General features: G+C 42.6%; 1 protein-coding gene across 5 annotated transcripts in view; it reads left to right on the top strand.

Moving 5' to 3' along the window:
- The window catches only part of palm1a (paralemmin 1a), a 237,668-nt gene that overhangs the window by 56,666 nt on the left and 156,591 nt on the right, over window positions 1-24,411 (top strand). For 4 of the 5 annotated variants that reach the window (XM_048559926.2, XM_048559924.2, XM_048559927.2 and 1 more), the window contains exon 2: window positions 17,247-17,292. In XM_048559926.2, coding sequence (XP_048415883.1) covers window positions 17,248-17,292 — 45 coding nt within the window. In that variant the 5' untranslated portion in view covers window position 17,247. Of the gene's footprint in view, window positions 1-17,035; window positions 17,123-17,246; window positions 17,293-24,411 lie in introns of those variants that run through there. The other variant, XM_048559923.2, reaches the window with a different exon arrangement.

A 24,411-nucleotide genomic window follows, 5' to 3' on the forward strand; every position in this document is an offset into this window, starting at 1 on the left:
CCACAATGCTGGGTGAAGTCTATAGACACCAGCTAGTGAGAAGATTTTAGAAGAAGAAATCCACAGGGAAATTTCAGAGACATGCCAACATTAAAGGGGGGAGACTTCAATTACACAGAGAAAGACTGAGGTAGTTGTAGTGTAATGGGCAGTGAGGAGCATCTGTTTCTAGGTTGTGTTCTGGAGCATTTCTTACAGCAGTGTGTGTCCTGTCCAACAAGAAAGGATATCTGTTAGATTTGGTTCTTGGAAATGAAGTGGGCCCAAGTGGATCAAGTGTCAGTGGGGGATCATTTAGAAAACAGTGATCATTGCATCAGAAGGTTCAGGATGATGATGGGGAATGATAATGGTGAATCCAGTGCAAGAAGGCCAGTGGGTGGAGATCTGACTTTGATGAGGTAAGGGCAGAACAGGGTAAGATTAACTGGAATGAGAGATTGGTGGGAAAAACGGTAAATGAACAATGAGCTACCTTCAAAGAGGAGACAGTACAGTTGGCATAATTTGCCTCAAAAGGGAAAGATAAAACAAACAAATCCAGACCTCCATGGATGATGAAGGTGACAGAGGTTAAGATAAAGAAGCAAAAGTCCTTTTTGTGATAGTCATCAGAAAATACAATGCAGAAAGGCGTTTGGATAAGTACGTGCATAGGAAAGGTTTGGAGGGATATGGGCCAGGAGCAGGCGGGGTGGGACTAGTTTAGTTTGGGATTATGTTCGGCATGGACTGGTTGGACCAAGGGGTCTGTTTCTGTGCTGTGTGACTCTATAGCCAAAGGAGTGCAAAGGCTAAGAGAGGAGATGAAAAAGTAAATAAGAGAAGCAAAGAGGAAATATGAAAAAAGACTAGTAGTCAACATAAGGGGGCCGACTGTAGGCTTATAAATGGTAAAAGATTAGTAAAAGGAGGAGTAAAGAAAGGCAGATTTACAAACAGATTCATGGCTGATGTATTAAGTGAATGCTTGCATTTGTCTTTACCAAAGAGAGACATTCTACCAAGGCCAAGTTGACTGACGAAAAAGCTGTCACTAGAAGAGTCCAAAATTGATCAGGAAGGAACATTAGATGTAGATTAGATGCTCTCTGATGAAGGGTCTAGGCCCGAAACGTCAGCTTTTGTGCTCCTGAGATGCTGCTTGGCCTGCTGTGTTCATCCAGCCTCACACTTTGTTGTCTTACATTAGATGTACTGTTGGTATTTCAACTTGACAAGGCATTGGGACTAGATGTAATGCATTTAAGAATTTTGAAAGAAGTGAGAGGGGAAATTGCAGGGGCACTAGCCACAATCTTTCAGTCTTCCTTGGACTCAGTGGAGGTGCCAGGAGACTGGAGAATTACAAACACTGTGGCCTTGCTCATAGAGGGATGTAAGGATAATCCCAGGAGTTACAGACTAGTCAATTTACCCTCAGTGGTGGGGAGAGGTCTAGAGACAATTAATCGGGGTAAACTTAATAGGAAAAAAGGTTGTTTGTAAGATTCAGCATGATTTCTAAAGGAGAAATCATGTTTAATTAACTTGCTGGAGATTTTTGAAGAAGTAACAGAAAGGCTCAATGTGGGTAATGCTGTAGATATGGTGTACATGGATTTCCGGAAGGCATTAATACAATGCCACACAACAGGCTTTTTTAGGAAAGTTCAAGATTGTGGTATAAAGGGAACATTAGCAACATGGTTACAAAATTGTTTGAGTGATAGAAAACAGAGAGAAATGGATAATGATTATTTTTTGGGCTGGAGAAAGGTTTGTAGTGGAGTTTCCCAAAGGGGGAAAATTGGGATCCTTGCTTTTCTTCATTCATAAATGATCTGAATGGTGGGCTAACACCAAAAAAAGACACAAAACCTGTTATATTGTCAAAAAGTCCAACCGCACAGTGATGTCCCTAGAAGAAGGAAACCGCCTTTCTTACCTGGCCTGAGCCTATCTGTGACTCCAGTTAGTGTTACACAACGTTTCTGTAGCAATCTATGAATTGGTAGTAAATGCTGCTTTACAAGTCTTTTATCATGTGGTTTGATGCCACACTGTCAGTTTGGGTTTGTTACTGACTGTTGAGAGGGTAAAGTTTAGGACTATATTCAGGCTTATGCTTCAAAATAACACTATCTATTATATATTGACCCCAAATATTGTTGGACAAGATAACCATAGCTACCCCAGTTCTGTCTTATAGTTACACGGATGAAGGGCTAAATTATCATCTTCATTCATTCATGCCAATGTCCTTTTAAGCCTCTTTTTCTCATTCTGCAGTATATTGTTGCAGTGTCTCAGAGTGAATTAACTCTGCCCATGCAGTGCTATTTATGCTCAGTGATGTGTAGCTCTGTGACATAATTTCAAGGTTGCTCCAGGGTCCTGTTGCCATTGCACAACAAGCCAGTGCCGCCCATATCCTGGGCATAACTTTACTAAACTGCAGAAGGTATGTTTCCAGTATAATGGCCCTGAATGACAGCTATTCTTGTGGTCACATTGTGGTAGATAGGTACATTTTAAATGGGGCAAGTAATGAATGGATTCAACAATGTGTTTTCATTGAGTTAATGTGAAGCTAGCATCTTGTTTGCCACTTTTCGATTTACACAGTAATGTCACCTTCTTTACTGATTAATCGTCTAATGGATGAGACATCACTGAAGATGTGCCTGAGCTTTCAGATTGATGGTGGAGTTCATGGAGTCTTTGTCCGAGAGTGGCAGGTAATTTGGCCAAGGTTCTGAACAATAACAAATAACAAATGGGCACATCTGTTATCTATCTTAATGCTGTTTGTGTGATACCATTGAATAAGAATCCGTCGCCATTTTCCTCAACGTTACATGATTCACAGGAGTTTGAGATGATCATTTGCCACTGCTGACTGTCAAAGACATTAAATGCTGGCCTAGCCAATGTATCTTCATCCCATAAATGAGCAAAGGAAAAGGAGGCTGCATTTCAATGCAGTTTATTGTCAGTACTTTGGAAAATCCTCTGGAGAGTTCATAAATTAAATTCTTTTTCTTTGCGAAACATTGAGCAATAGTTTTGTCAGGAATGTCCTTTTTAAGAAGAACTCGTGACAGGCTTGGCTGCAACAACACCACAAATCAGCTTTTCCAGTGTTAGGAGCCTATTTAATATCAACTGCTGTTGTTTTTCGATATAAAAAAGATTCCCGAGTGTGGCTGATCAATGCAGCGAAACTGTTTCAGCCAGAAATATCCCTGAGGTTGTTGACAGGATTGTTTTTCTGAGTTAGCCACATGACCTTTGGTAGCTTGCTAATCAGCTGGCTAGCACTCGTAAGAACTGGGACCGGATCTGGAGGAGGTGCAGTGGAGGTTCACGAGATTGACTCCGGAATCGAGATCGTTGGCTTATAGAATCATACAGCATGGAAACTGACCAGTCCATGCCAACCATAATCCCAAACTAAACTAGTCCCACCTGCCTGCTTCTGGCCCATATCCCTCCAAACTTTCCTATCCATATACTTCACCAAACGTCTTTTAAACATTGTAATTGTACTCATATCTATCATTTCCTCAGGAAGTTTGTTCCACCTGCGAACAACCCTCCACGTAAAATAATTTGCCTCTAGTGACTTTTTAAAACCTTTCTTCTCTCACCTTAGTCTTGAAATACCCCATCCTGGAGGGAAAAAAAACAACCACAATTAGCTTTCACTATACTACGCATTATTTTATGAACTTCTTTAAGGTTGCCTGTCAACCTCCAATACTCCAGTGAAAAAAATCTCAGCCTTACTTTATTACTCAAATATTCCATTCCTACCAACATCCTGGTAAATCTCTTCTGAACACTTTCCAGCTTAATAATTTCCTTCCCATAAATAGGTGACCAGAACTGGACATAGTTACCCAGAAGAGGCCTCACCTATGTCCCATATAACCTCAACATGATGCCCCAACTCCTATACTCAGAGGACTGAGCACTGAAGGCAAGCGTGCTAAATACCTTTTTGACCACCCTGTCTATATGTGACACAAACTTCAAAGAATTATGTACTTGCACCCCTAGGTCTCTCTGTTCCTGAACACTACCCAAGGCCCTCGAATTAATGACTGGGACTATACTCATTGGAATTTAGGAGAATGAGGGGGATGTTATAGAAACATATAAAATTTTGAAGTGAATAGATGAAATAGAATCAGGAACATTGCTTCCTCTCGTGGCTGAAATTAGAACTAGGGGGGAGAGTCTCAAAATAAGGGGAACAGCTTTAGGACTGAGTTGAGGAGGAGCTTTTTAAGGCAGAAAGATAGATTTTTGAACAATAAAGGAATTAAGGGTTATGGTGAGCGGGTGAGTAAGTGGAGCTGAGTCTATGAAAAGATCGGCCATGATCTTATTGAATGGTGGTGCAGGCTTGATGGGCCAGATGGCCCACTCCTGCTTCTATTTCTTATGTTCTTCTGTCGGAGCAGGAATAGGCCATTCATCCGCTCAAACCTGATCTATGATTAATACAATCATGGCCAATTTCATTTCAGCTTCAACTCCACTATGCTGCCCTCTCTCCAAAATCCCATTAGGGAAGGTGATGGCCTAGCGGTGTTATTGCTGGACTGTTAAGCCAGAGACCCAGATAATGTTCTGGTTACCCGGGTGTGATGTCCACCACGTCAGATGGTGGAATTTGAGTTCAATAAATATCTGGAATTAAGAATCTAATGATGACCGTGAATCCATTGCCAGTTGTCAAAGGAAAAACCCATCTGTTTCACTAATGCTGTTTAGGGAAGGAAACAGCCATCCTTACCTGGTCTGGCCTCCATGTGTTTCCAGACCCACTGTAATCTAGTTGACTCTTAACTGCCCTCTGTGCAATTAGGGATGGACAATAAATGCTGCCTGGGCAGCGATGCTCTCATCCTGTAAATGAATAAAGGAAAAAAAGTAAAAATCTGTCTACCTCCTCCTTAAATTTATTCAGTGTCCAAGCATCCACTGCCATTCCAGGGTCATGAATTCCACAGATTCTGAACTCTTTGAGATGAGTCATTCTCCTTTATCACTGTTTTAAATCCATCCGAAATTATCCTAAAAATATGACCTCTCATTCTAGATTGCCCCAAAAGGGGAAACATCTGCTCTATGTGTACTTTGTTAATTGCCTCTAGCATCTTATATGTCTCAAATAAATCTTCACCTATCTTTCTACACATCTGAGAGAATAAGGATAAACTGCTCAAAGTCTCTTCATGAGACAAACCTTTCTGCCTTCCAATTAATATAGTGAACCTCCTCTGAATGAAAGGACAGAGAGTGAGACAGGACAGGTTTAATGTAAATGGCAAAAGCAGCAAAAGTGATACACAAAATCTTTTTCATACAGTGACTGTTCAAGATCTGGAACACCCTGCCTGAAAGCGTGGCTGGTTCAATGGATGCATTGAAAATTAAACTTGACTGTTATTTTACAAGGAACAATGAGCATGCTTAAGGAGAGAAAGCTGGAAAATGGCATGAAGTGAAATACGCATTGGGAGAGCTAGTACAGACATGATGGGCCAAATGGCCTTCTAGTGCACAGTACAATTTCTGTGATTGTGAATGTCAGTACTGCCTTCCCCCTAATTTGGTGGCTTACAGGAACTTAAAAATTGCTTGCAACTCTCCAGTCTCTGTATTGATATAAATTGTGAACAGCAGCAACCCCAGCATTGATCCTTGTGGAACACCATACTCTAAATAACTCACCTTTGCCCTTATTCTCTGCAATAGGAGTCATCTGTTCTTTCAGCCACTTGTCTCCTGAGTGTGCATTATCTCATTCATAGCCTATTTTTTGGTACCTTATCAAAGGCCTTTTGAAAAGCCAGATACATTACATTTACTGCACTGCCCTTGTCTACTCTTTCTGTGGCCACTTCAAGAATTCTTGAGGATGGGGAGCAAGACTTTTCCTTTTGAAATCTATGCTGCCTATTCATTGGAATAACTATGTCCTCCAGATATTCTCTCATTTAGACAGTGTTACGTTATTTTTCTTACCATTAAAATTGAACTGACAAGTCAATAATTTTATGGAAATATTCTGCCCTCCCTCCCCTTTATAAACATAGAAATTACACTGGCTATCTTTCAGGCCTCTGGCACTAAAGTTTTCTAAAATAAATTATTAAAAATGAACAATAATAACTCTGTTATTTCCTCCATAGATTGTTTTGAAACAGACGTATAGTTTACTATTTTGTTTTCTGTTCCTTGACAATTTAATTTTGTATTTTCTCTACTTTTCTAATTGTTATTTTTAATTTATCTTTTAAATTTTTTGTGTTCTCCCTGATGATCACCGTTGTCTATGCATCTAATGTATATCTCTGTCCATATTCACAATTGTACCTTTATGCCTTTAGTCATGTTTGGTGACTCATTAATCATTAGCTCGTGTTTCTTTGTGACAGCGTATATTTTTACTGCACATTGTTGGTGTTTAACATTGTTGTTTGACAATCTTTTCGCCCATTCTATTTTTTCAGAGGAAGATTTGCCCCTCAGATAGAAACCCTCTAAAAAAGCTTTTCTCCAATCTACTCATTTGGGTTCATCATATTTCTCCCTCCTTATTGTCAACCCTGTTTGTATTTTTTTTTGGTTCATTCATGAGATCATTGCTGGTTAGGCCAGCATTTGTTGCCCATCCCTAACTGCCCACAGGTCAATTAACAGTCAAGCACATTGCTGTGGGTCTGGAGTCACATGTAGGTCAAACCAGGTGAAAGATGGCATATTCCTTTCCTAAAGGACATTAGAGCCATACAGTAATAGAGATATATAGAAATTTATCTGTGCCGACCAGGTATCCTATATAAATCTAGTCCCATTTGCCAGCATTTGACCCATATCCCTCTAAACCCTTCATGTTCATGTACCCATCCAGATGCCTTTTAAATACTGTAATTGTACCAGCCTCCACCACTTCCTCTGGCAGCTCATTCCATACACGCACCACCCTCTGTGTGAAAAATTTGCCCCTTAGGTGCATTTTAAAAGTTTCCCTTCTCACATTAAACACATGCCTTCTATTTCTGGACTCCCTCACCCCAGGGAAAAGACCTTGTCTATAACCTTTATCCATGCCCCACTGACCTTACAGAGGTCTGTAAAACCAGGAGAGGCATTGATAAGGTAGACAGTGAACAGCTTGTCCCCATGATAGGAGAGTTTTAAAGTAGTGGGCATAGATTTAAAGTGAAAGGGGAGAGACACAAAAGGGTCCAGGGGGGCATTTTTTTCACATAGAGGTTGTTGAGTGTTTGAAACAGGCTGCCAGAGGTGGTGGCAGAGGTGAGTATAGTTTTGTCACATAAAAATATTTGGACAGGTACATAGATGGAATAGGAATGGAGGGATATGGATCAAACGCAGGCAAATGATACAAGATTAATTGTGAGAACTGGGCAGCACGGGGAAGTTGGGCCAAAGGGCCTGTTTTCATGCTATAAACCCCTGCCTTGAGAATTGTAGAAACGCTATTCCTTTATCCCTTTCACCTACATCTTCTGGTGAATTTATACCAAAATAATTAAATCCCTGATGGGTATTGTTCAAAATTGTTTTACTCAATTCCCCCATTTATGTTTCTTTTTCCTCCACTTCCCTGCCAATTAATCTTGTACATCCTTTGAGGGGAAGATAAACTTTGTCGTCATGTGGGATGTTTGGTAAGGTTCTGGTGGTGACCGTGATCTGAGCTCATGGATTCCGCCGAAAGTGGATAGGACAAACAGTTGGATTTGGAGATTGGTACCTCACCTTGACCCTTCTCTCTAGCCCTGATACGAGCTTACTTTCAAAGGAGACCAGTCCATTTTATATTGGCTTGCTCCAGAGACAGCAATCCTGGGTGAGCTTCTCTCAGGACATAGGGTCGCTACCAGCACTCGCGAGCGAAGCTTGGAGAGGCCTTTGTAGCAGTTCCAGTGCACTCAAAACTGAAACTCTCCATCATAAATTCACTTTGGTAAGTTAGTGTCAGACATCTAACCAGGCCAAGTCAGCTCTGAATGTCTCAACGTAGAGTGGAAGATTGCCATGCCAGCTGAAGTTAGCACTGCAGTGCTTGGTGTTTTGTCCTGCCATCTGATCTTTAGAATCTTTTGAAAGCAGTGCAGGCTGGAGCAGATGAGCATCGAATCATTTCACTGAAATGTCACAGAGTCAACAGTGCAGAAGAGGCCCTTCACCGCATCAAGTCTGCACCAATTTATCAACAATAATGCCACCTTCCAACATTTGGTCCATGCACTTCATCATCTGATGAAGGGTCTAGGCCCGAAACGTCAGCTTTTGTGCTCCTGAGATGCTGCTTGGCCTGCTGTGTTCATCCAGCCTCACATTTTATTATCTTGGAATTCTCCAGCATATGCAGTTCCCATTATCTCTGATACTTTCCTCCAACCGGCTTAAAACTATGACGCCTCATGTTAGCCATTTCTGCTCTGGGAAATAGTCTCTGGCTATCAACTCTATCTATGCCTCTCATTATCTTGTATACCTCAATTAGGTTCCCTCTCCTCCTCCTTTTCTCCAATGAAAAGAGTCCGAGCTCAGTCAACTTCTCTTCATAAGATAAGCCCTCCAGTCCAGGCAGCATCCTGGTAAACCTCCTCTGAACCCTCTCCAAAGCATCCACATCTTTCCTATAATAGGGCAACCAGAACTGGATGCAGTATTCCAAGTGCAGTCTAACCAAAGTTTTATAGAGCTGCAACAAGATCTCACGACTCTTAAACTCAGTCCCCCTGTTAATGAAAGCCAAAACACCATATTGCTTTCTTAACAACCCTGTCCACTTGGGTGGCTATTTTAAGGGATCTATGTATCTGCACACCAAGATCCCTCTGTTCCTCCACACTGCCAAGAATCCTATCCTTAATCCTGTACTCAGCTTTCAAATTCGACCTTCCAAAATGCATCACCTCGCATTTATCCAGGTTGAACTCCATCTGCCACCTCTCAGCCCATCTCTGCATCCTGTCAATGTCCCGTTGCAGCCTACAACAGCCCTCTATACTGTCAACGACACCTCCAACCTTCGTGTCATCTGCAAACTTGCTGACCCATCCTTCAATCCCCTCATCCAAGTCATTAATAAAGTCATTAATAATAATCATGTCCTATGCCAGCAACTGAGGGCACAGCTGGACCCAGACTAATGGTGAGGACCTTATCAGGATGAGCCACTTCAAATATTAGATGGGATAGGAATTTATTGTTACTGGTAATGAAAGTATAGTAAAATGGGTATGAAACACCATGAAAACAGTACCATTTAATTACATATATTATATGTAAAAGATACAAAGTTAAGACAAACATCATTATTGTTCATTTCACGGCCTGTTGATTTCACAAACTGACCGCTGCCAAAGACCAGCAATTTCTACCTATTCCTACATAACACACCGACTGGGTTCTTGTTGAGACAGATGTCTAGATGTTTATTTTCATCATTCACTATTACCCTGCAATGAAATCCCACACTGACACATGGACTGAGTTCCGAGCTTAGTGACTCTATGAAGAAAAGATAGGGTAGCTGCAAGCAAGATATTCCTGTTGCTCACATACTGCTACTGATGTTGGAAGTGAAGTGAGGTCGTTTATATTAAATATCACTCACCATGATATCAATCCAACTGTCTTAAAGACACACTGCCGTGTGCTAACAGGGAGTCTGTTGACTACACTAATTGTTCTGATTATCCCTTTATTTTTCTCTTTAGTGAATTGGATTTGATGTCTATTTTGCTGACAGCCACTCACTTTTTATGACAGCCCATTCTGTGCACCCGAATAAACGCAGCTCCGACTTCTCTTTTGTTCCACTCTATCTTTTGAGATATGTTACATTCTGCTTTGTTTAAATGGTAACTATTTAGGCATGTCTTAGTAATCCCTATTGCGTCTAGTTCTTCACAAAATATAATGGCTAAAATACCCCTCAATCATTATGGACGCTGCATGTTGCTCTTTAAATCTTCAAATTGCAGTTCTTGTTTTTTTTTAACCTTTTTTTTACGTGCAGGTTCAATAAATCTATGGATCTAGCGAGTTTTGAGAAGATTTGTAGCTCAGGTTGAGGTTCTGGATGTGAGTTTGCTCGCTGAGCTGGAAGGTTAGTTTTCAGACGTTTTGTTAACATTCTAGGTAACATCATCAGTGAAACAGCAGCTAATGAATTTAAAAGACCCTATACAGACAACAAGCAAAACGAACGTCATCTACAAAATACCTTGCAAGAACTGTGACAAACACTACATTGGACAAACTGGCAGGAAGCTAGCCACCAGGATACATGAACATCAACTAGCCACAAAACGACATGACCCACTATCACTAGTATTCTTACATACAGATGAGGAAGGACACCACTTTGATTGGAACAACACATCCATCCTAGGACAAGCCAAATAGAGACATGTACGAGAATTCCTAGAAGCATGGCATTCCATCCGGAACTCCATCAACAAACACATTGATTTGGAGCCAATCTACCATCCTCTGAGAAAAAGAACAGGAAATGGCATCACCAATGCAGGAAATGACATCACCAACCCAAGGAAACCCAAACCGATAAATAGAAAGTGGGACATTACACCAGCGCTTCATCGGAGGCTGACTGATGATGTTACCTAGAATGGCGACGAAACGTCTGAAAACTAACCTTCCAGCTCAGCGAGCAAACTCACATCCAGATCTATGGATCTCTGTTCCTCTTAACCCCTCACTTAGGCTTATTGTTTCATTTGGAAGTATTGAATCTCCACGGTACAGAAGGAGGCCAATTGGCGCATTGAGCCTGCACCAACCATCTGAAAAGCATCCACCCAGACTCATTCAGAGATAGTAAGAACTGCCGATGCTGGAGTCAGAGATAACACAGTGTGGTGCTGGAGGAGCACAGCAGGCCGGGCAGCATCAGAGGAGCAGGGAAGTTGATGTTTCGGATGTGACCCTTTTTCAGATTCATATTGCCGCCCCCACCCACCCACCCACCCCATAACCCTGCATTTCTCATGGCTAACCCACCTTGCCTGCACATCCCTGGATGCAATGGGTAATTTAGTATGGCCAATTCCCCTAACCTGTACAACCTTTGGACTGGGGGAAGAAACTGGAGCCAGTTGTGGGGTAAGTGCAGGTTCAGCATTGGATATGGCTCCAGAGAGGTGGTCCAATGGCAAAGAGTGGTGATTCCTATGTTAATAAGTCTGGCACAGGCAGCAGCAAGGCAATCGAGGACTCACTTTCAGTAATATCTTTGTAATCTTTTTATCATTAAACTATGCAAAATGGTGCCAGAATGTGGCGATAGTTGATGCTTTTCACTATATTTTACTGTACTACTCACTGTAAGATACAAGTGACAATATAAAATCGTTCACAATTCACAAACTGGAGCACTTGGTGGAAACCCACGCAGACATGAGGAGAACGTGCTTAACCTTCACACTGTCTGCTTCATTGATGTTTAGATTCATTTCATTTTCTCCACATAAGCAGCCCCAACCTCAACACATGCCCTGTCCTCCCTGTCGCTGTGTTACTAATTGGAAAACCTCAGACTCCTACCTACTTACCCTTCTCGCTAATGATGCAACAAACCCTCTGGTTCACCTCTTGCCTGTTCCAGTACAGGTGCCAGAGCCCCTTAAATAGAGAGAGCCCCTCTCTTTTCTCTGCCAGACCTTTGTCATGTAGTAACTTTCCTGAACCATCTTCTCTCTGCTAAATTGCATGTGGAATGGGCAATAATTATACCATCATTAATGTCCTTGCTTTCAAATCTAGCTTCCAACTTACTCTAACCCTATTTCTAATTATCCGTCAGCAGGTCCTCCTGCCCGTTCCTAACTATGTTACTGAGGCGTAGAGTTTACAGCGTGGAAACAAACCCATCGGTCCAACTCATCCATGCTGCCCAGATGTCCCAAATTAACCTAATCTCATCAGCCATAATTTAGACCAAATCTTTCTGAACCCTGCCCATCCACGTACCCATCCAGATTGCTTTTAAATACTGTAATTGTACCAGCCTCCACCATTTCTTCCGGCAGCTCATTCCATATAAACACCACCCTCTGCGTGAAACAATTGCCCCTTAGGTCCCTTTTAAATCTTTTCCATCTCACCTTAAACCTATGCCCCTCTAGTTTTGCACTCCCTGTGTTGGCAAAAAGCCCTTGGCTTTTCACCCTATCCACACCCCTCTTGATTTTATAAACCTCCATAGAGACACCCCTCAGCCTCCGATGCTACAGGGAAAGTAGCTCCAGCCTATTCAGTCTCTTCCTTATAACTCAAACCTTACAATGTCAGCAACATCCTGTTATATCCTTTCTGAACCCTTTCAAGTTTAACAACATCTTTCCCCCATCAGGGAGATCAGAACTGACTGCAGTAGGCCAAAAGTGGCCTGACCAATGTCCTGTACAGCCAGAGCATGACCTCCCAACTCCTACACTCAATGCACTGACCAATAAAAGCAAGTGTACCACATGCCTTCTTCACGACCTGTGACTCCACATTCAACAAACTACGAACTTGTACCCCAAGGTCTTTTTGTTTGGCAACATTCTCCAGGACCCTAGCATTAAGTATATAAGCCTTGCCCCAATTTGTCTTATCGAAATACAACACTTCATATTGATCTAAATTAAGCTCCATCTGTGACTCCTCAGCCCATCGGCCAAACTAATCAAGGATGCATTGTACTCTGAGGTAACCTTCACTGTCCACTACACCTCCAATTTTGGTGTCATCTGCCAACGTATTAATCATTCTAATATGGAGCCCTGCACTGGATTATCCACTTCTCTTTCCAATTTTCTCTTCCAGTCAGTACAAGATATTTCCCCACCCTGGCACCTGACAAGCAACACACAGTCTGCTGCATTTACAAACCCCCAGCAGTGCCTTGGCATGCCCTAAGGTTGTGCAAAGGATGCTATACAAATGTAAACACTTGTTGCTTAACTTGCTCTTGCATTAATCTGACAGATTCTGGAAGGGAAGCCTAACAAAGGTACTTCCTGCAGGGAGTAATCTCAGTGTGGAACTCACTAATGCTGTCAGTCTCAGCCATCTAGAATAGCGAGGAGAGGATGCAGGGTTCCTGGACACTCTCTTCTTACTGACAGCTTTCTGTCATTAGGGAGAAACGTTGTTGACTCCCATTCTGGGCTTCAGCTCTGAGAGCCCCGAATAAGCCAGTCGATGTCTGATCACAGAGTCTCCCACACAGGCTGGGGTGGAAGGAATGATGGGATATCTGATTGATCAGACATTAAACCCGATCAAGGTGAACTTGGCTTTCGGAAAGAGTGACATTTCTTCAGACACTGAACCATTTCAGTGGGGAATTTAACTGGACCCCTTTTTTACAAATCTGATATCAGATAGCCTTGACCAATATGCATAATATATGAGTTATTATTCTATTAAAGGCTAATGATGAACTGCTGCATCAGAGGAAAATCTGAAACACAAGGTGATGTTAGTATGCTGCTACAGACTGCAACTGCTTGCAGTGCATGTAAATCTATTCCTTCTGTCATCACTGCCACATTCACATCCTTTTCACTTGGTGTCTTTCAAACCTCTTTAATGGATTACCCTGGATAATCAAAGTAGCTTGTCAGAATGTTTATATATAACCAGCTCACCATCTCTCAAACACACAGGCCAGTAAACCAATGCCTCACAAAATAACTAATTCCCAATCACATCGTCCATTAGAACCACCAACTAGAGCGCACAGCACACAGACCCTTCAGTCTAACTTGACTATTCTGACCAGGTTTCCCAAACTAACCTCGTCCCATTTGCCTGCATTTGTCCCGTATCCCTCTAAACCTTTCCTATCCATGTACCTGTTCAAATATTTTTCAAATATTATAACTGCACCTGCATCCACCACTTCCTCTGGCATATACGCACCACCCTGTGTATGAACAAGTTACCTCTCGGGTCCCGAATGAAATTTTCCCCTCTCATCTTAAACCTATACCCTCTAGTTTTTGACTCCCTACATTGGCAAAAAGACCTTGGCTATTCACCCTATCCACGCCCCCTCATAATTTTATAAACCTCTATAAGCTCACCTCTCAGCTTCCAACGCTCCAGGAAAATAGCTCCAAGTCTATTCAGTCTCCCTCTACAACTCAAACCCTTCAGTTCCAGCAACGTGCATGTACATCTTTTCTTCAACCCCTCCAATTTAATAATATCCTTCCTATAGCAGGGTGACCACACCTATACGCAGTATCCCAGAAGTGGCCTCACCAATGTCCTGTACAATTGCAATAGATGAAGTCATTTTGATGCATAACCAAGCGTGAGAATCTATATCTCATTGAGAGGCTCCGGTACTACCCTCCAACCAACTCATTTCTTCGATCAGCCTTGAATCATACACACCAACCAAGCTGGCTGATGAAGGTGTTGGGCTTGGAATGGTGAGAGAAACTTCTGCACCAAATTGTAGCAATTATATCAATGTCAGCTAGCAGGGCCTCATAGAATGTGAGTTCCCTGATTGGGGCTGTTAACTTGATCCGATCAGGGAGCACTGGCTGACAGATATAAACAGGCGTGTCAGAGGTTTTGGTCAATCTGAAAGCTGGCTCTGAGGAAGCTGTGCCAGTGTCATGTACTATGCATGTGTTAATAAAAGGTGACTTGATGATGGGATACCGGCCTCTGTGCAGATATTTCACAAGTAAGCAAAAGAACTGAATAAAGAGAACCAAGAGGAACATAAGTGTATTTCCAAGGGACGAGAGCATTTACTGATCATGGGTTTTGCTCTTTATGTTCCCCCTAATACACTCCACCTAAACTCACAGTGCCCTTATGAAGTCCAAGAGCCAAGACAGATGGCAGGATTATCGCTGCAAACACTTCCTCAATAGGTGCAGAATAATAACAGTAGAGCCTTAGAGACAGGGAGAGTATGGTCATGGTATAGGAAGGTCTCTGTCAAGAAAGCATGGTGGTATGTGCTGTCGAAGACCGCAAGAGCCTTGTACACACTTTCTTTAAAATTCCCTCTTTAGTACAAAAGAGAAGAACAGTTATCTACATAATAAACAGTCCACCAACAAAATTGTTCTGAGAAATGATCTAGTTCAATTTTAATTGGTATTGGAAGGGAAGCAATCCTCTGATGTTTTCTGCTGAAAGGTATCTGCCCCTTTGGGTGGTCGGAGAATCGGTCAGAAGCCTCCATCACTGGGAGGATGAGGCGATGCCAATGCTATCCGTCCATAACCACAAGCCACTGCCAAAGTTTGGCAAATGGTATTCATGGCAACTGTACAGTATGACTGATGGAGAATTCTGAATGATTCAATGAGCCACTAATAGCTGAGATATCGCCAAGAGCAGCACAGACAACAGAAATCCCAGGATCATTCACATGTTTGTATTGTTTTGCTGGATCTCATTCCTGCAATGCACCGCAGCACATCCTATGCCTGGGAGATGGGATGGAGATCAGCTAGGAATCCAACACCTGATTGTAAAACAAACCTCTCTATTTACTTGGGGATGACAGGCTGAGAAGAGAAATGGAGGGGCATTAATCAGGAAGCCGGATGAGCATGTGGGGCAGTAGGAAATGGAAGGAGATGTTGATGGCAGTGAGATGAAGAGTGATCCTGCTAAGCCAGTGAGTAACATCTTCACCTTGGAGTCTGAAGCTCCAGGCTTCAGACTGCAAGACTGATGTCCTTAGAAGTTGCTTTCAAAATGTTGCCAACCAGGTCAGTGATCAAATTTAATCCCTTCTGTTACACAGGCCAGGTAATAAGAATGTGCAAATTTCCTGGTCAGTTCTGTTTGGCATCTCTCAAGTTGTGGTCTCTGATGAGCTGTTCCAGAAATAGTTGTCCGAGGAAGCACATCCGTTGTCTGCCTCATGGTGCATTAAACTTGGGAATAGATGTGTGGAGTGAGAAGGAGGAAACCTGTCTAGAGTCAAACACAAAGCTGTCCAAGTGGGCTTCTCTCTTGCATTTGTAGCTCTATCCAACTGTGTTTATATGAAGGGTGAAAGTCCTGGAGAATCTCGCTGTCCAACTGGCAATTGCATAAAAACCAAAAGAACTGTGGATGCAGTAAATCAGGAACAAAGACAGAAGTTGCTGGAAAATCTCAGCAGGTCTGGCAGCATCAGTGAAAAAAACATCAGAGTTAACATTTCAGGTCTGACGACCCTTCCTCGGAACCATTAACTCTGATCTTTCCTTCACAGATGCTGCCAGACCCGCTGAGCATTTACAGCAACTTCTGTTTTTGTTGCAATTGGCAACGTTTGTTGAAATTGACTCTGACCCCCAGGTGCAGTTTAATCCTCATGGCCCAGTCAAACAAGTTGGAAAGGGCTCACTGGTGAATTTATAAGGTGCAATCTCAACCTCATACCTTTCAATCCCCTCCAATGAATAGAAGCTGTGCCTTCAATGCTACACTGGGTTCTATGTGACCTTAGCACATCAGGGAGTTCACAAACCACTATTGTTATTGACTGCTAACAAGGAGGACCTTCGAGGAGGATGAGTTACCAGAGAATGCAGATTGAAAAGAATTTGCAAAATAATCAAGGGGCAGATCAAGCTGAATGTTTTTACACAGTGCGTTGCTATTATCTGGAATACAGTGTTGGAAATCAGGAAGGTGGCAGAGGCAGAGTGAATGCAGACTTTCAAAAGGGAATTGAACAAATATTTTGGTGGACAAATTTGCGCCAGTATATAAGGAAAAAGCAGGCAACTAACTGCGTAGCTTTCATGAAGAGCAAGCATGGACCAGAGGGCTGAAGGGTCTCCTCTGTGATTCCAAGTATCTACAATTATTTGTTTGGCTGGCAGCTGAAATTGTGTAGTGATTTCTGTGGTGTTTGTTTGATGTGGCAGACAAGTAGATCAGGAGAGGCTGTTTCTATTTGAGACTGTGCTTCTACTCTGAGTGTTATGGTAATACGAGACACTGACTGAATTAAATCGCCAAGTATTGTTGGTCACTTAGACTGCATTTTACAGCTGGATCCTCTGCAGGCGGGCATCATGAGGCTGGACCAGAACAGGTTTAAATCTGTTTTTTTTTAAAGATAACTGAGGAATTATTTCAAAATCTCTTTCTTTCTTACAGCCAAGCGTTTTTTTCTTCAGTGTCTCATCAAGTAATTGTTTTCTTCTTTGTTTTCTCAGGATGTCTGAGACACTGTTTCAACAGGAGAGGCTCCAGGCTATCGCAGTGAGTCTATATAGAACTTCTCTGATCCTTGCCCGGGCACTGCTAACAAGATGTTGTCCAGGGAAAGTCATTTCCTGGGGTCAAGCCCTGACCCTGATCCCCAGTGAGATTAAAATGGCAAATGTGTGAAATTATCATATTTTTAACAAAATGATGGTACCACCCAGCAGCTCATTGGCAACCTCAGGACCAGTGAGGTCCAGATTCACCTCCTCGTTGCTTATTAACCTTGGCTGCATCCTCCAGGCCTTATCACTCAGGTGTCTGAGGGAGAATTGGAAAATGATTAATTTTTAGAGCAGGGCTCTTTTTGTTTAAAGGCCTTCATTGCTTAAAAGGGTCCTGACTGAAAACAGTTGTTTTTATTTTCTTCCTGCAAATATTGATTGAGTTTCTGTACATTCCAGCATTCCAGCCATTTTCTGTAAGGATTGTGAATGTGTTGACATTGTCTCTGTGTCGGTCTCTATTTAAAAACAACTTTCTTATACTTATCATTGTTGAATTAATTTCTCCATTCATTTTTCAGAATTAAAAGCATTGTAAATATTAAATAAAAGGGAAGGTTCGGGATGCAAAAGATAATTTATTCATTTGCCTCTGCAGCAATCATATTTGTGGAAGGGAAAAAGAGCAAGGTGGTTTTATTTATAATAATTTATTGCTGATGGTGGAATGTGTTTGATCGATGAGACTGAGGATATTAAAATGTCCAAAGTGGCTATGGCAAAAATAATATACCTACAGCTGGGAATGGGTCTCAGTATTGACACAGCAACAACATGGGGAGTGGTGTGGTGGAATTGTCACTGGACTAGAATTCTGGGGACATAGGTTTGTGGACATAGGTTTGAATCCTACCAGCCAGATGGTGAAATTTTAATTCAGTTTAAAATTTGGAAGAGAGGTCGCATAGGCTGGGACTATTTTCACTGGAGCATAGAAGGTTGATGCGTGATTTTACAGAGGCTTATAAAATCATGAGGAAAATCGATAAGGTGAATAGCAAAGGTCTTTTCCCTAGGACAGAAAGAATTCAGAATTAGAGACCATTCAAGGTGGGAGGGGAAAGATTTGGAAGAGACCTAAAGGGAAAAACTTTTTCAAACAAAGGGTGGTCTGTATGTGGGAATGAGCTGTCAGGTCAACTGGTAGATGTAGGTGCAGTTACAACATTTAAAAGACATTTGAACAGGTACATGAATAGGAAAGGTTGAGAAGGATATGGGCCAAATGCGGATAAATGAGATTAGTTTAGTTTGGGAAATCTGGTTGGCATGATGGACCGAAGAGTCTGTTTCTGTGCTGTATGACTGACAATTGTCAATTGTCATAAATCCAATCTGGTTCATTAATGTCCTTGAGGATTGGAAATCTGAGAGTGTTATCTAGTCAGGAGTCTGGACTTCTGAAGAAGAGTCTTATCAGACTTGAAATTTTAATTCTGTTTCTCGCTCCTTAGAAATTACATAACATATTGAGTTTCTCCAGCATTTTCTGTTTTTCTTAGATTTCCAGCATCTGCAGTACTTTGCTTTTATTTCAGTGGTTACATAGTCTCCATTAGCCTAGTTTTAAGTCCATGTTTTTACTGAATCCAGATTTCAGCATATGCTATGGTGGAATTTAAACCCATGTCCCCAGAGAATTAATATGGGTTTCCAAATTTCTAGGCCAGTGACATTACCACTACACCACATCTCCCCTGAGTGAGATTCCTGTGCTATTATTGATAATGGATCCATAATCAAGCTCTCATTCATCATGAATCCCTCGTTGGGGATTGATTAACAGTGTGGGTTTGTTCATTTAAAACATTAAAACACATTATAAGTGATGAAGCAGAACAGCAACGCAACTGATTTCTGTGAGGGACCTTGCAAATCCAGAACAGACGAACTGCCAAATGGCATTGCAATATTGTACACATATAACACATGGAGTCCTTAAAGGTTAACTCTCTTAGAGGCAAGGTATGCATGCAATAGTGCTATGATGAGGAACTATGTAAATTCTGTCTATTTTGTCTGGAATGTATCAGAATTAGTAACAATCTCACTGAAACAAAGGCCTGAAGAGACTTAATAGGGTAGACATTGAGAAAATGTTTCAGTTCTTAGGATGTCAGGAGAACAGGGGCACAGTTTTAGGATTAGATACCAATTGTTTAGAACTGAGATGAAGAGAAGTCAAAAAGTTGTGAATTTGCGGTATTCTCTCCCCCAGAGGGGTATGGTTTCTCCCTTGTTGAAAACATTTAGATTAATTGATTGATTTATTGTTGCCACATGTACCCTGGTCCTGTGAAAAGTGTTGTTTGGTGCGCTATACAGGCAGATCGTACCATACAAAGTACATCAGGGGAGCAGAATAAACTGCAGAATGCAGAGTGAGAGATAACAACATTAACATTGAAACGTCTGTTCAAAAGTCTCATTTCAGTGGAGAAGAAGCTGTTCTTGAATTTGTTAATATGTGCATTCAAACTTATGTATCTTCTGCCCACCAGAAGAAGAGAATACAACAGGAGTGGGAAAGGTCTTTGATTATGTTGATTGCTTTCCCAAGACAACAAGGACTATAGATAGAGTCAACAAATGGAAGGCTGTTTTGTGTGATGGGTAGAATTTGGTCTCTCAGGGAATGAAGGGATCTGTGGAACAATCAGGGAGGTGGAGTTAAATCCTGAAATCAACCAGGATTGTCCAAGTTGACAGAAGAGGCTGGAAGCAGGCATTTAGTTGACTCCTGCTCCTAATTTGTGTTCTTGTGGGTGAAGTAGGGCTGAAACAACTCTCACTAGAGGGTTCCATTATGACTCAAAGAGGAGGTTCACACAGCACCCATTTGTCTACTGCTTCATTGCACTTCCACAGTTCGCACTTCAATTTCCGCTACCAACAATAATCAACTTTTCGCAGTGAAACACCCCCTCACCTTCATTTGTAATTTCAGCCCAACACTTGTAAATTAGGTGCTGAAGGAATATAATCATTTATTGTCTGTCTGTATCCCTAGTTCATCTGAAAAACGGTCCAGGCTGGAAACCAGCTCTCTGATGAAGGGTCTAGGCCCGAAACACCAGCTTTTGTGCTCCTGAGATGCTGCTTGGCTTGCTGTGTTCATCCAGCTCCACACTTTGTTATCATGGATTCTCCAGCATCTGCAGTTCCCATTATCCCAGGCTGGAAACATTAGCTTTCCTGCTCCTCTGATGCTGCCTGGCCTGCTGTGTTCCTCCAGCTCCACACTTTGTTATATCTGATGGACTGTCTGTGCAATGAAACGCTGGAACTGGGAGAACTCTCCTATTTAGGCTCTCCTCATTGCTTGTTGGCCTTGTTTACATCCAGATGCAGGTTGGGAGCTGGCGGGCTAATTAAATTCAGAGGGTGTTAACAGGAATGTAATTAATGCCTACCTATATCTTCTTTACACAGCAATGGTGTAAGATCTCACAGCAGCTATGCTATTTGCCAGTGATAATGGGAACTGCAGATGCTGGAGAATCCAAGATAACAAAGTGTGGAGCTGGATGAACGGTCTAGGCCTGAAACGTCAGCTTTTGTGCTCCTGAGATGCTGCTGGGCCTGCTGTGTTCATCCAGCCTCACATTTTATTATCTATGCTATTTGCCACTCGGCTTTAGATACCAGCTGCAGCTTATTTGGCAGCACAGACACCTTATAGTCCAAAGATTTCAGGTTCACGACACTTCTTGTGCGCACACACAAAAACCAAGGCTGACACCCCTGTGCAGTGCTGAGGGAGCAGCTCATCTTCCAGATGAGATGTTGGACTCAAGCCTCATTGAGGTTTGTGAAATCATGTGGAGCTCAGATAAGGTGAATAGCAAAGGTCTTTTGCTGAGGGCGGGGCAGTTCAAAGCTAAGGCTCACATTTCAAAGGTGAGAGAACAAGATTTAAAAGGGACATGAGGGGCAACTTTTTTACACAGGGAGTGGTTTGTGTGTGGAATGAACTTCCAGAGGAAATGGTGGATATAGGTGTAGTTACAGTGTTTAAAAGATATTTGGACAGGTACATGAATAGGAAAGGTTTGGAGGGATATGGGTCAAATGCAGGCAAACGGGACTAGTTTATTTTGGGAACATGATCAGCATGGACTGGTTGGACCAAAGGGCCTGTTTCCATGCCATATGACTCTTTGGCTGTGATTTCCTCTGCTCTATTCTGAAGAGGAGCAGGGAGTTCTTCCTAGTGCCCTGCTCAATATTTGTAGCTCAATCAGCATCACTAAAAACATAAATCATGGGCATTTGCATGTTGCTTTGTGGGGGCTTGTAGAATGTATATTGGTTTCTGTGGCCCCAGTACATGCAAGTGGCATTCACAAGTGGGAAAAGGTACCGCATTGGCTTTAAAGTATTGCGAGAATAGTGGTGCTTGTGATAGTTTCTGTATATGACTTTGTTTTTCAGAAAGGAGGGGTGGTCTCTGCTTGGGAACGTGGTGACTCAGTGGTTAGCACTGTTGCCTCACAGTACCAAGTATCTGGGTTCAATCCCACCCGTGGGTATAGGGTTTGCACATTCTCCCTGTGTCTGTGCTGGCCTGCTCTGGTTTCTTGCCACAGTCCTAGAAATGTGCAGGTTAGGTGGATTGCCCATACTGACCGTGGAAAAGCAGGCCAAGTGGCTTAGCCGTGGGAAATGTCTGGGTGAGATGCTTTTTGGGGGGTCGGTGAGGACTTGATTGGCTAAGTGGCCACTGCCTGCACTGGAGGGATTCTACAATTACCATTCTGGGCATTTCTTCCCCATCAGACTATTTCTTGTGGTGAATCTTTTCTGTACTCTTTGAAACTGTTAGTTTTTGCATCCACAACTCCAAAGTTCGATTGGGATCTGGGCATAATGGGCTATGCCAACATGTACTGCCAAGTGCTTGTTAGGGCTTGGGTAGTTAAGAGTCAATCGCGTTGCCGTGGGTCACCTGTAAGTCAGACCAGGATGACAGATTTTCTTTTTAAAACTGATCAGGGTGGGGTTTTTTTGTGACAATCAACAGTGCCTGACAGTCTTTTAGTTGAGATTTCTATGAATTAAAATTTCACCATCTGCCATGGTGAAATTTGAACATATATCCACAGAATATTAACCTGGGGTAACCGGATTACCATTATCCCCATGAATTCACCACTACATCACTGCTTCCCGAGTTTAAAATAGCTTCAGGCTTCTGCAATCCCGTTTGAGTCAATATAATGACCTGGGCATAACAGTGGTGATTTAGTGGTTGGTTTCATATCTACCACATGTGAGGCCTGAGTTCAATTTCCAGCCAATGCATGACACTCCTTTCCTTCCCTACTAGGGCCCTCTTGTGGCACAGTGTCCCTACCCATTGACTGGGAGCTCTGGGTTCAAGTTCTGCCTGCTCCAGAGGTGCACAATAGCAACTCTGAGCAGTTTGATGAAAAATACTTATTTGTTTAGAATCTCACTGTGATGACATGGAAAACACAAGCCTGGGGGGAAAGGGTGACACAAAATTTGTCTCTTTTCTTGTGTAGGAGCCTGCAAATTAAGCTAAGCTCATGAAATTAGGGATAGCTGTCCCCTGGAGCACTGGGGAATGTGCCAATCTGGGGCTGGAGAGTAAAGCACAAAGCTGGGAAGACTGAACAGCCAGCCTCGAGGATTAACACATATCTTCATCCTATTTCACGGGTTAACATTTCTCACAGCTTTATAAAGAGAGAGATACTAAATAAAAACCAAAAGAACAGAGAGTTCTGAGGAAGGGTCACCGGACCCGAAACGTTTTTCTCCTCCACAGAAGCTGCCAGACCTGCTGTGCTTTTCCAGCAACTTTGTTTTTGTTATAAAGAGAGAGGGTCTGTATCCAAAAGATGTCTTTCTAGATGTTCCCATAATTGCTGCAGAGTTGCAGAATTTTATTTAAGGGGTGCAGAATTGATGTGTGGAATTGCTCACAAAGCTTCTTACGCTCATAAAATGGCAGGAAATCAAGCAATTGAGACTTAATTTACCACTCAAGCAGGATAAATGTCATCCCCTTTCCTGGCCTGTTTTCAGAATGATAAGATGTCCACAAATCCCAATGCAGGAACATACTCACAGCCCTCACATCCCATTTAAGACTGGGGCTCAGGAATTGTCAGAAGACTGAGGCCATGGTTGAGGTTGGGATGGTGTGTCAGCTCAGTGGTTAGCATTTCTAGCACCAGGGACTCAGATTTGATTCCAGATTCAAGCAACTGTCTGTGCGGAGTTTGCATGTTCTCCCTGCGCCTGCGTGGGTTTCCTCCCACAATCCAAAGATGTGTAGGCTAGATGGGTTGGCCATGGGAAAGGCAGGGATACAGGAAAAGGGTGGGTCTGGGTGGGATGGTCTTTGGTGGAGGATTATGATGGACTCAATGGGCCAAATAGCCTGTTTCCACACTGTAGGGCTTCAATGATCTTTAAAACCATGCCTGCCATCAGAGAATGGGTAGCAGGTACCTGCCAGCAATACCAGCTGTCCCACAGCCATTAAACATGAGGAGCATTCATTGGCCAGAGATGGGACTTCAGCCCCTCCCTTGGAGGGACAAGTCCGACATCAGGGAGCTACCAGCCCATCTGATTGGCCAGTAGTGGTCTAATCTCAGCCAATCAGAAACTGCAGTGGGCGTGACAAGCAGTTAGAGTTTCCGGGGTTCCAGGAGCATGACGGGTGTTGGGGGAATCAGGGCAGTGAGGGAGATTGAGCGGATGACTGCAGTGGTTGAACAAAAGGGGCAATGGGCCCGTTGGTGGAAAGGCTGGAAGGAGGAGGAAAAATGAAGGAGCACCTGTAAGGAGTGGACGATGTGTCCGGGGACACTCGATTTTGAAAGGAGGTCATCGATTGACACCTCTCCACCCACTTCCTCCCTGTGGAAAGTGAATCAGCTGATACTCACTGAGATGAGGAGAAATCAAAATTCTCTCCCCTAGAGAGTTATGGCTGCCCCCATCGTTAAATACGCTTATGGTTGGGATCAACAGATTTTTGCCATCCCGGGGAATGAAGGGATTGTGCAGAGCTCAAGGAGGTGGAGTTGAACCTTGACATTGTTCAAATTGGCATAGCAGGCTCACTGAGCTC

This window comes from Stegostoma tigrinum, chromosome 30, assembly GCF_030684315.1.
Source record: "Stegostoma tigrinum isolate sSteTig4 chromosome 30, sSteTig4.hap1, whole genome shotgun sequence".
Lineage (NCBI taxonomy): Eukaryota > Metazoa > Chordata > Chondrichthyes > Orectolobiformes > Stegostomatidae > Stegostoma > Stegostoma tigrinum.